At 37.1% G+C, this 13,438-nt stretch overlaps 1 protein-coding gene across 2 annotated transcripts in view; it reads right to left on the minus strand.

The window, feature by feature from the left end:
* Positions 1-13,438, minus strand: part of cachd1 (cache domain containing 1) — a 66,046-nt gene that overhangs the window by 48,976 nt on the left and 3,632 nt on the right. The window contains exon 1 of one of the 2 annotated variants that reach the window (XM_026264984.1): positions 12,582-13,037. The exons of the other annotated variant lie outside the window; for it this stretch is intronic. Within the exon in view, the coding sequence (XP_026120769.1) occupies positions 12,582-12,584 (3 nt within the window). The 5' untranslated portion in view covers positions 12,585-13,037. Of the gene's footprint in view, positions 1-12,581; positions 13,038-13,438 lie in introns of those variants that run through there. 2 annotated transcript variants of the gene reach the window in all.

The following is a 13,438-nucleotide window of genomic DNA, read 5'->3' on the forward strand; positions in this document are numbered from 1 at the left end:
ACACCTTACGCCAGTGTGTCTTTTATCCATTCTGGGCTGAACATACATTATAGGCCGCCCCTCCACCGAGGGAGAGACTGAGTGTCGGTGGAGGGGCCGACGGAGCCTGGGGTCCTACAATAACAAAACCTCTTTGTGCAAACACTGAGGGGCCCGTTGAGAGACCAGGTCATGGAGCGGATTCTCTTGCAGATCTACAACTTGTGGCTGCACTGGTTTTTTTTTTTTTTTTCAGTCCAGCAGACAGGATATAATGGTTTCCACATGTGAAGGGGGCCCAAATAACAATGACAACAGTTGAGAGGCCGAGTGTTTTATTACCTTGAATTTTTGCGTACAGTCATTGCCACAGGCTTACAAGATCCAATATGCACAGAACATAAAAAGGTATACCGGTGTAAAAATTGGTAAGCTACAGAAAATAAGAACAGTTACGCATTATATTATATTAGAAATATATATATATATATATATATACACACTTGTTTGAACTTCACAGCGATTCGAGTGTAGAGCCTGGTTTATACTTGATGCGTCAGCACAAGTGCGAAGGTACGCACAGCAAAAATGATGTGAATATTGAGGAAACTATGGATGGTTTTTATGCTAAAGCAAAGTAAAAGACCGCTTCTTAAACCAAAGATGAACATGTTGGTATTCTTGTGGGGGGAAAATATGCAAGCAGTTGCTGACAACAAGTTTAGTTTTACATTTCTTTTTGGTTTCACTATACCAATATACTATGGAGGCTCTATTTTTATAATTTTTTTATTTGATTCCTCAGTGTTCATTAATATATATATATATATATATATATATATATATATATATATATATATATATATATATATATATATATATATATATATATATATATATATATATATATATACATACTGCTAAAAACAATGAAAATAATCAAATAAAATTATAAATAAAATTTAAATATCAAATAAAATATACAAATAAAATGTATCTAAAGTATATTAAACAAATATAACAAAAATATAACATTAATTAACACTTTTATATTAAATGTAAAATATATAAATAAAACACTGTGGTAAGGACAGTTTAATATTGGCAGGGCAAGTAAAAATCTAAACTACAGCTTAATATTGTAATATAAAGTAATTATACAGCTTATTATTGAATCTTCCTTTTATGAAGAGTAGGTTTTAAAAGTGTAGGCTACATTAAACTTACTGCGAACTTAACTGGCCTAAGTGGAAAAACTGTAAACAACATCAAAACAGTCAACAAAAAGTCTTTAGTGTAGAGCAGCATTCATTAGATTCAAAGAAGCAACTGACTTCATCCACTTTGCAGCATGTGGAAAATAAATGAAAAACCTTCCATATTATCAAGTCCTCGTGTTGAGGTTCCAGATGCAGTTAATGATCTTATTTTCACCATAGCAATATTCGAAGAGAAGAGCAAGACTTTTATACTCTTCTGACTAAAAATAGGGCAGCAGGCAATCCAGCTTCTGAGAACTGTGGAAGTAAACATGAGAGAGACTCAGAGCCTCTAATCTTTCCTCTCGTGGGGTGTTAAAATTTAGGAGATGAGCGATGTCTGTTTGTCAGTGGTGAAGTGTGAGCTTCAAATGTTGAGCACAATTCACAACTCGCTGGAAAATACATAAAAAGGGGAGCAGGAGGAGGAGGAGGGAGAAAAAAAAAGGAGAAGGTCTTGGAGTCCACAGCCCTGTCTGACATTCCCGGAGCTCATCCATCTATGAGGGACAATGGAGACAGAGCTTCATTTCCTGCTACACTGGCAGGGTCTACCTAGAACCAGATCATCCAGATCGCCAACAGATGGACTTCCCACTGCAGTGTTGTTTTAGAAAAAGTCAACCAGTGAAGGGAAAGCTGTGATATATCTCTAAAATAAAACATTTTTTAGATTTGGTCTTTCCGTATTCAAAAAGATAGGAGCAGTACATCTATTCATTTCACCTGCACAGAAAATCTGTGTTACCAAAAAGGCCTCCAACATGAGTTGGTTTTCTTTAAAGGGATGCTGTTGAGGTACACCAATGATATTGGAATGTAATATCATAGTACTTTCAATATATACCACAGTTATCCAATTGTGTTTAAAAAATATCTACCGTATTTTCCGGACTATAAGTCACACTTTTTTTTCATAGTTTTGCTGGTCCTGCGACTTATAGTCAGGTGCGACTTATTTATCAAAATTAATTTGACATGAACCAAGAGAAAACATTACCATCTACAGCCGCCAGAGGATGCTCTATACTGCTCAGTGCTCCTGTAGCCTACACTAAGCAGCATAGAGCGTCCTCTCGCGGCTGTAGACTGTAATGTTTTCTCTTGGTTCTTGGTTCTAAATAAATGCGACTTATAGTCCAGTGCGACTTATATTTGTTTTTTTCCTCATCATGACGTATTTTTGGACTGATGCGACTTCTACTGAGGTGCGAGTTATAGTCCGAAAAATACGGTAAATAAAATAAAAACCACAGTAGTACCACAGAACTTTTTAATTATTGTGGGATTTGGACTAACATATTTCAGATTTTGGTTTCGTATAAAAGTCTACTAACCGATCAAAGTAGTAACTGAACACTACAGACTCATTATGCACAAATTATAAAACAAATAAACTATTCAATATTAAACAGCAATGTGACATTGACTTGTGCAATGATACAATCCACTTAATGTACAAAAGTCAGGCTTCAAGACCTCAAATCTGGGTCTCGTTAAAAAGAATACCATTTGATGACATATAAAACGGTGTTATTGACAGACCAAAGTAATCGATCAAAGAACTAAATGATTAGTTAAGAATCTCTGGGTAAAGCAAACCAGAACCAAAAAAATAAAGCCTCCCATATGAAATCTTTCAGAAGCGTTAATCCATAAATGTATGCAGACCTACTACACATCCATACACATTCTCAATCTTGGACTCCAACAGTTTAATCACACACAGGTGCGATCAAATGACAACAAGAAGGAATTTTGTGCTGTGTTTTTAATTATCGTGCTACATGTGGGTTATGTTGCAAGTCCTGGACCGTGTACTGGCTACCCTGGCACTCACGGTGGTGTAACTTTCCAACTTCCCAACCACAATGCCTACATATGGTCTGGGCTACGTCGGGCTTAGCTGCCCTCTGTGCCCATTCTCCTTCAACACTGCCAACAGTCAGACACACACCAACAGATCTGGCACCTGCAGCCATAATAACACCCTTGTAATGTTCTTCATCTAACGCTTTTGAACTGAGAACGGCTATATATGAATTAAGTGAGGTGAGAAAACCTCAAGAACTGGAGAGCAAACACTGACCAGAAGACAAACAGCATGGTAGAAGACAGGATTTCTGCCTGGACTGAAGAACAAATCTCTTTTTCCACATAAAATACGTAATTCAGATCAAACATCTCAGAGTCAGTTTGAGTTTATGGGAACAAGGCAATCAAACTCTGACCGCAGGCTTGTGAAAGCCAACATTTCAGCACCATCAAGCTTAAGTAAACAGACCTCCCTTTATAAACCAGCGATCTGCTTTTTTATTCAGAAAACATTATTCTCATTGCTCTGATTGCATTAATTCAACCAGATCACTTGGGAGAGCCAAACTGAATGAAAACACGTATATATGATCAAGTGTGGTCCTCTCATTTTCTCGTTTTGCATTATATTAAAATGTGAGCTCACGTGTACATACTGCATTCTATTGAGCCTGTTCATCTGGACAATTTCCTTAAAGTCTTTCAGGATAGATTCAGGAAAATATTAAGGATAATTGTGTTAAGACTTGAAAAAAAACTCAGTTTTAGCAGAAAGGCTATTGACATGGACAAAGCAAAGCTAGCCATAATTCAAGCAACAGAAAACTGGACAAGTGAATCTATATGGGGTAAATTAACTTTAGGAAGATATTTTGTTCCTCACTTTTTAACCTCAGTACTTGTGTTGTCAAAAGACCCTCTACTTCGTTACCAAGTTGATACTACAAAAAGGAAAATGGGACGATCCCAGGTTCCTTTAAGTACCAGTGGTAACGAGTACCCAGTCAACCTGGTTCTTGACGCATACATCGCTATGATTTCCACGAAGCAGAAAACGCGAACGGAATCTCAAAATCCAGTAATGAAAATGAAACTTACATTTTAATATGGACAGTCGCAGAATATTTTAATTTAAATAACAAATACCAACAAATAATGTAGAAATTTCATTTATTAAAAGACAAATTTAACTTGGGTGAAACTTGTTTACTGTTTTTCATAATTATATTACTTGTAGAAAAACTTTAAACAAAATTGTAACTTAGTATAAAGAATGGCATTGGTTTTATTTTTAGTTATAAAAAGTGTGTTTTTTGTTTCTTAGTATATTTTTGTGTTTTGCTTTTGTACCGAAATTGGTACCGAGAACTGTGGATTTTCAATGGGATCGGTACAGAATACTGAAAATTTGGTACCGTGACAACACTACTCTGTTCCGTATAAAAGGAAAATTTATTTAAAGGTTCACATTTGTTTACCTTCAACATGAAACAAACTGTCCACTCTCGTAACCACACGTCAAAGTCTCGAAGACTGACACAGAAGAGAAAACATCAAATATGATAAATGGAAACTTAAACGTGCTTACTTGATGTGCTTTAACTATTCCTCTAAGTTACACATGAAATGTGACTAAAAGTACTGACTAAAGTAGTGCCTTCAAGAATCAAAACAGCTAATCTATGTCTCAGTTTACAAATCCGACACTCTTTTCTATTCAATGACTGTATTCGTGTTGCATGCAAAACTGGAACACACTGCTGAAAAATCGCAAGGTCAAATCAGACTGCATATTATGCAACCTTCAAGAGTCAGGGTGTACAGATTTGAATCAGTCCGTTGGGAAACAAAATCATGTTTTTAGATCTTCAGTTAGATAATTCCTGGGTTTGTAAAAGTTTGCCAGGTTTGTAGAAGCAAATCAAGATAAAATACTCATTTTAAAGCACTTATTACCAAGTATACAAAAGAGTAATTTGATTTTTTTTCTGCTATTTCCAAAATGTTATACTTTTGTTACTGGAATAAACTGTTTGACAATATACATTTGTCTTTCTTCTGTCCTGATGCCTGCGAGACACTTGTCATACAGTGGAGACAGGGCCAGGAAACAGGGTGACAGTGGATCATAGAGGGGCTTTTGTAGGGCCGTCACTGAAGAATGCAGTATCTTTCACAGGAACACTGACCGACACTACCTAAAATTACTGTACACATGTGCTCTGTTGTAAAACTTCAAGTTTCAAGAACAGACCAAACCCAGGGGAGCTCTAAAGGTGTATTACATGGAAAAACAGCTCTGTACTTCATCACTGAGGTGGAAAAAAACAGCGCAGTTCAGGATGAGAGAGTATTTTTGGTCTGTTTTGCTGATATATTTGCCAAAACTAAACTTTTAGGAGTACACTTATACAAATTAGGACTTCAAAACTAACACACATGACCTAAAACCCAACAAAACTTAAATCCTGAATCCATAAAACTTCTAAATGAAAATCCAGTCCAAGGCCTGGAAGGGGAAGCACATTCCAATGTTTGGGAAGAATCACTCCAGTCTGGGATCACTGCTTATCTCTGGTTATTCTCGGATCAGTAAGACAGAGCAGGATCCTGCTGCTCGCTTCAATCCAGAGGACAAAGGCTCTGTTGGCTGCCTGCCGGATGTGAACTCAGGGTGCGTAGTGAACACGCTCAGATGGACACAGGGGCTTGGTTACAGACAGCATCAGTGAGGGAGGAGGGCCTCTGATACCCACAGGCCTGCCAGAGTCTATTACACTCACACAAGGCACTATGCTTCAAACCCTGAAGTCTAAGATTCTGTTTATACTTGGCTTTCATTTTGGGTGATCTGACCATAAGCGGACGGTGCTAAATACAAGTATAAGTGAGGTACAAAATGTTTGTGATACAATCACTTAACATTCTCAGATAGTCAAAAATGTGACCACACTGCATTCATAGTGTAAAGACTTAACCCTGATCTGCCCTAGACAACAGTGAAGGAACGCCTACTCACCTGTCAATCATCCACTGTGTTGAAACGGGAACTAAAAACCTTTTTTTATTTTTTATTATTTGCAATATTTTATACACAATATTCAAGAAAATAGCTGCATTACAACAGCTGTATTGCTTTAACAGTAGGGCTGTGTAATTAATCGTATTCGATTATCACGCGCATCGCATCAGTAAAGCCAGTCCGGTGATTATTAGTAAATCATCATAACCTGTTTTCAGATTAACCGGATTTCACTAGAGCTGTTATTCACTGACAATTAGGCAAAATCGCCCTCATAATCGCAGATGAATCACATTTGATTTTGAGCGCGATATTGCCTAGGTTGTCAGGAAACAACGCTCAATCTAAAAATAGGTGATAGTGATTTACTACTAATCACGGGACCGGCTTTATTGACGAGATGCGCATGATAATCAAATGTTATTAATTGCACAGCTTTATTTAACAGTTAGCAATCATCTTTTGCATAGAAGTACAATGATTACAATGATGTAATCCAACAAAAACTATTTAGGATTAAGTTAAATATGGTGTCAGACTGGCTACGTTTATATGCACACTTTTTGGTTCAATCGGACTGAATTCATTACTATTGATGAATCTGATTGTAGTGTTTACATTTTTCAGTCCGATTGAGCCGTCAACACGATTACAAACTGATTATCTGGGTTCATGTAAATGTAGCCACTGTGAGATTTTAATGGTATCAGAGCTGTAATCAGAAAGAACATCATTCTGCCTTTAGCAAATCACTCCAGCACATTTTAAATTTTACTGCAATATATTTTTATAAGATAACATCTTTTTCTACTTTAGAATTAAGTTATGCACAGAAAGTTTTTGGTGAGTAGCTAGGACGCCTGTCTAGCAGGTAATTTCTCTCCATTTTAAGAAATTTTAAATTTCAAATCTGTGTCAAATGGGCTTTATAGGCCTAAAACTTTGAATGTGGGTTATTATCTGCTCAAAGTAGCAGTGACATGGTGAAACATTTGCCTACAAATGTAATAACTGCAAACAACTTGTGGGAAAAAAACTGCACCTCAATTGGCATCAATTATTTCTGTAATACCATAATTTCAATCAGGTTTGCATGCACATGTTCATGGGAAATGGAAAAAAAAATAACACACTCGCTTTGCATTCGCCCTAAATTCTGTGCCAACAACAAGCATAGAGAACGAGACAGAAATGCATTTGAAACAGTAGTCTGGAAATGTCATCGATGCGGTTTCTGTCAGATTATACACCCTGACACCATTGCAAGTCTAAAGTTTGGCTGATCAAAGCCCTGGGCATTCATGGACAAATTTTTCCTCATGCAAATATGCATTTGTGCGCAAACTAGTAAACTCACACTAAAGAGAAAAATGATCCACAAAGTCTTACGGCGAAGACAGTAAACACCCAGGGCAACCAAAGATATATTTGCTGTCAAATCATTGCTTACATTCCTTTGCAACTGCTCTCCAAATGATGACATTTCCATCGAGAAAGCTGCCAGGGTTAATTCAAATCGTAAAAAAATACCAACCCTCCCTTCCCCAAATCCAGCTAAATACAGGAATACGGCACTAAGTTTTGGCACCATACATAATGGTTCATGTAGTGAAGACATTTCAAACAAACAAACTCACCTAATCCTCTTTGAGGAACCCAAACAGAGATGAAAATCAGATGAAAGATTTGGTAAATCCTCACTTAAACACAGCTGAAGGCCTGATTCCGGTTTGCGGTGTAGTAACTAAATCAAGACATCACACTGAAATTATCAGATATTAATATTAACATTAACATCAGGTTGAAATCCAAAAGAAATCTGAAGCAGTCTCACACTGAAGGTAAATAATAGAAGATTAAGCTGAATTAAATGTTTACAGATGTTGACTGAATACATGATATGAATAGGCTGGCTAGCAATCACATAAACATCATGATTAACACTCAAATATGAACCATTTTCCTTTTTTTTCAGTCTCTGTTTTCAGTCCAGGTGAAGACAACAGGCCTAACTAGAACTAGAACTAGCTTGCCTATTCTTTACTGCCTGTTATGACTTTAAAGAGACAGTTTAAAGTATTTAAAAAAAGGTAAATTAAAAGAAATTGCCAATATTGGAGATATTTTTGGACATCCACTTGTAATGTTCCAGTATTAGATAACTGCAAACTGAAAATAACAGAAACCATAAATATAAAGCATTTCAACAGAGTAAACGTGCATGCAGAGCCCACTAAACATTACAATAAGCGCCTCCATCCAGACACCTGCATTCCCACAGTGCTCTGCTGCAAACTGTTCATTACACACAGTCTTCCTTTCAGCAGACACCAGAGACTCAAAGCGCTGTCCCCAAGACTCCTGTAAAAGAGACGCTGGCACCGGACCAGTTCACACACACACACACACAAACACGAGTGCCAAGCGGACTGCTGCCGGGCACGATTTGATAAGTGCACATGCATATGTTGAGCTCAAACATATTCTCTTTCTCTCCCACAATCTTGCTCTCTTCTTTCTCTCGCTCTCTCAGAGGCACAGGCACTTAGTAAATCAGGCAGTAAATTGGTCTCTACTGCTAAAGCAATCACAAAACAAGGGCAGTTTATCTGAGAGCACACTGCAACATCTCTATGGAGCCTCTAGGGAACATGAATCAATAAACAGAAGAATTACTTTGGAAATGCTCATAAAAAGTCAACACACACACCCTAAGAAATTCCATGCACACAGTGTCATGGCCAATAAAAATTCTTTCTGATTCCCTTTTCTTGTTTACATATCATAGAGGGGAAATGTACTCTCGTGCCTAACACCCAAGTTCATCTGCTGTGCTAACGCAGGTGTTGCGTTACAAGTCAGTCGGGGTAGATAAAATAACTGTCCTTGGCAAGGAGCGGCACGGCTCGAGACAGTCATAGCAAAACACAGCTGCTGCTTGTTGCTCTAGCAGCTTTCCTCCTTTTCCTATCGCACATTCAAAGCAGGAACGCTCCTTTATGTCAGCCAATTAGTGGCCTCAGAGTCAAGGTTCTTTTATCTTTCAAAGTACACACTACAAGACAGAGATTCAAAGTTCAGACAGTATCTGGGGTCATTTCCTGCTTCATCTAGGGGGGTGGGTGAGAGTGCCAATCTTTGAAATGGAGTATATGAGATTAGAATTACCTGTACACTAACACCAGAAAAGACTAGTCAACTGGGTTGACTTATGTATTTAGAGATTTTTTGGATATTAACTTTGGATGGCTGAATGAATACAGAGCTTAGCACAACTTTTCAGTTCTAAATTACAGTATAGAGCTTGGCACAAGAGTTTTTTAGTAAGAAATGTTGAGAGGAAATTCTAGTAGAATTAGCTAATAATCATTTTGGTTTACTTATCAGGCCAGAAAACCGATAAATATTGAATTGAATATTGCAGTTATTTAAATAAATAAATAAATAAATTGCTTAAACGCTACAAGTGGATATAGGAATCAAAATATAGGCTGGTACCTGTAAATAAAAAGCATGTATTTCAGTCTTCATGGATATTCATAAAGACGTCATTAAGTCTGCTAGATTTATAACTTGATTGTAGTATTATTAAATGTATTATTAATGCACATTTTGGAATACCGCATTAAAAAATGCTGGACTGAAACGCCAAGATGCTTATGCGCACAACTGAATAGGATTAACTTTTTATTTAATAAAAAAATTGCCATAAATTACGATGGAAACACATTTACTGAATAAAAACACCATGCGCATCAAAAAAAAGTAATGAGACTTTGCATGATGGGATGGGATAACTTTACTAACCAGTGTACTAATCTCATTGCACAGCATCTGAAATATTGTTTTGGTCATTCTGAAATGCCTGAGCAAAGCCAGTCATCAAAATTTTCCGTATAATTATCTTACACGACTGCATTCCCAAACAGCAGCCATCCACCTCCGAAAGCATTAAACACATTTATTGTGTTCTGAGGCGCAAGTAATTGACCATATGAAAATTATTATATTCAGTGGCTTCTCCTACTTTTCTTGGTGATATTTAGTGCCAGTTTATAAGGATGTGACTATTTTTTCTCTTTGACTTGTTGGATGGAAATGGTGCTTTATTTCGCAAATGTTTGATGTGATATTCCAGTTTCGCGCATAAGTAAAATTCACATCTTTGGATGGAAACATCGCTAATGACAAATTGCAAGAATGATAATTTAATACCCAATATGTGCTGAAGTATCAGTGAAACAAAAAAGCTATTCATATATACCTTTATAATAAAAATAATAATACTTTTTATTAAAAATAATATTTTATTATCTTAAAAGTGGTCCCAACATGGCAACAATATCATTCATCCCTAAATTTTGCATGCTGACAACATGTTGTGCTTTAGCCTGTTGTTACGAATCTGAAGCAAAACAGCTATGGTCCAGAACAAACAGCTAATAAGAGTGTGCCCCAAATACAACAAAGAGGAATTCCCACCTACCCTCTTATCTCAAAGGTTATCTGATAAAGTGGTTTGGATGGGATGCAAACTACTGACCCCTGTATTTATGGACCCAATATAATCTCTTAATCAGGGAGCGACCCCCCGACCAAACACAATGGGCGCTGTCATCCTCCCTTCCTTATTCTCTTAACACATCCATCTTCAATCTGAGCTCCGTCCTCTGTGGTGGAGAATACAAGTTTTGCTAAAATGTACTAATCTTTGCTCCCTGAAACTAACAAAAAAGGTCTGGTCTGGTGTTGATTCTCAGAAGCATATAAAGTAAAAGAATCGATGCCCAGAGTGTCTGTTATATTTACATGAGGACTTCAATACTGTTAATAGCAGATGTGAATGGGATCAGAGAGTTCAGGATTAATGAAGTGGAGTACATTCACTCACTCACAGTGAATGGGTTTAGCTGCACAGACATAGCTCTTCTCACCCGGTCACTTCATGGTTGTTCTACTCCTCCCACACTGAAACATTCCTGCGTCAAACACTTCAATGCCCTATCAAACGGACTCTCTATATACAAAATACATGAGGCTCTGGAAACTCTGGAAAGAAAATGTCGATTCAAAACACACATTCTAAATAATCAATAGCAGCCTGAGAAAACTACTCCAAGATTTCATCAACAACCTTTTAAGTGAAAATAAATGGTGGAGAAAAAAAAAAAAACAAGTTAAACATTAATGGGTTCTCAACTAATGGTTTTAATCGCTAACATGGGCTTTGTTCAGACAGGCAGAAGAAATCTAAATTGTTGTGTCTAGCTCAAACCTATTTAGTTGTTGACGTCTAAACCAGGAGACATCTGTTTTTTTTTGTTTTTTTTTACAAACCCTATCCAAAGTACATCAAAATTTGGTTTGAAGTCTGATTTAAATCGGACTGGACTCAAAGTGATGAATATATAAATGAACATTATTCTAAAAATAAACAAATACATAAAATATTATGTATAAAAAAAGTGACTTAATTTAGTCATTTAGCAGACTTTCATAGGTAAAGCAACATTTCACACATCCCCATTTACTTTCATTGTATGGAACAAAGTAGTCAGAACACTCCTTTTGTGTAATCAATATCTCCTTTTGTGTTCCAGGAGCAAGAATAAAATACAGGTTTGGAAACGACATGTGGGTGAGTAAATGAATTATCCCTCCAAATTGCTCAACTATTGCATCACAATACGACCAAAAAACTAGTCCTTAATCGACATCCAACTCTTCAATCCTATACATTTCTTTTACTCTGAGACAAACAACAACATGAGGGTTATCAGGATGGTCTAGACCCTGGAGAGAGAGGGGCTGTTGGTTTGAAATGAAAAGAAGCGGAATTGAAAAACAGTCTGGTGTGAATGCAATAAGGGCCCTTATAGTCTCTCACACTCAATGTGAGGCCGTATCAGATGAGAGGGGGGAAGGAGATCACAGTTCTAAAAAACAAAAGTTGAAGAGAGAACAAGCACCAAGCCTCCCCACATAGTCACCCAACAAACACCAACACAGACCCACTTCTAAGAGTGCTGGGGGGCCCCTGGTCTCCAAACCCCATCCCCCTACGGATAGGGTAGGGTGTGTGAAGACCTTCTTATTGAAGACTCTGTGATAAGGCCCCATGTCCCATCCCAGGTCGACCCTGTAGGAACTTACTGAAAGAAGCTTTTGAGCGCTGCACAAAGGCCAGTTCCCATGAAGCTTCTATTCTTCCCTACGTGTGTGTGAGAGAAAGAGCCCAAACTGATTAAATAAGGCCGGTTAATTACAGCTCCTGGTTAATAAAGGCACTACAGAAGGCAGACTCTTCTCCAAGAGAAAGGGTGGGGGGTTTGCCTCTGGGAGATTGTGAATGAAAGACGTCCTCTCAAAAGCTTCCACACAGCAGACTTTCTAACTAGGTCGTTCAATAACAGGCGCATCCTGGCCGTGCAATGAGAAGCTCTCTTGGTGAAGTTTCGAGTGAATGAAAAATATGCTACGAATGGCTTCGTTGAGGTTTACTTTACCATGGAGATACCCGATGAACGGACTGCCAGGGTGGCCTTTTTTCCCCTCGCCAAAAGCACAATTAAAGCATACAAATGTTTCGCTGCGATGGACGGTGAGGAACGCTCGCTTTAGATTGTTAACTCGAGTCTGGGAGTGGTTTCAGCAGGATACTGAAAAAGTACAGGGACAATAGAATGAAAGATAAAGCAGAAAATATATATAGGGGGAAAAGAGAGCAACAAGTGCACATGGAGGGCAAACCAATTTGGCAATCTAGGGAAGACTATGAATTTTTGTGGGTGAGAGAGAGCAGGGTAGTCAAAAACCTAAACACATATCAAATTTTTTTAAATGTCATGTGGTGCAACACTCCATAAAGCGTAATCATACAGTAATATTTACATCTTATGAGGAACTAAACAAACCCTTTTTGAAAATAATTATTAGACTGTGTAGACTCATGTATTCAAGTTGAAAATAATGAAAATTTGATATTTTTATTTTGGTTACACCACATGACATTGGTAATGAAATTAAAACTTATTTTTAAAATTGTATAAAGTAAAAAAAAAAAAAAACACATGAATACAAAAAGTATGTCTAAGAACTTGGCGTGTGTTTTAAACCGAATTTTTTTCTTAATAGTTTTTCTTTAAAGGGGACACTGTCATTAAACCAAAACCATAAATATATGCTATATTTATGAAATCATAAATATATGATTTTTTTTCCCCCCCAAAACTAATTAATACTTTATTCTGCATGGACACATTATGTAGAAAGTGACAGTAAAGACCTTTAGAATGTGATAAAAGATTCAAACAAATGCAAACTTTCTATTCATCAGTGATATTCTTATATTCTACAATATTTC

Source organism: Carassius auratus, chromosome 6 (assembly GCF_003368295.1).
Source record: "Carassius auratus strain Wakin chromosome 6, ASM336829v1, whole genome shotgun sequence".
Taxonomy (NCBI): Eukaryota; Metazoa; Chordata; class Actinopteri; order Cypriniformes; family Cyprinidae; genus Carassius; species Carassius auratus.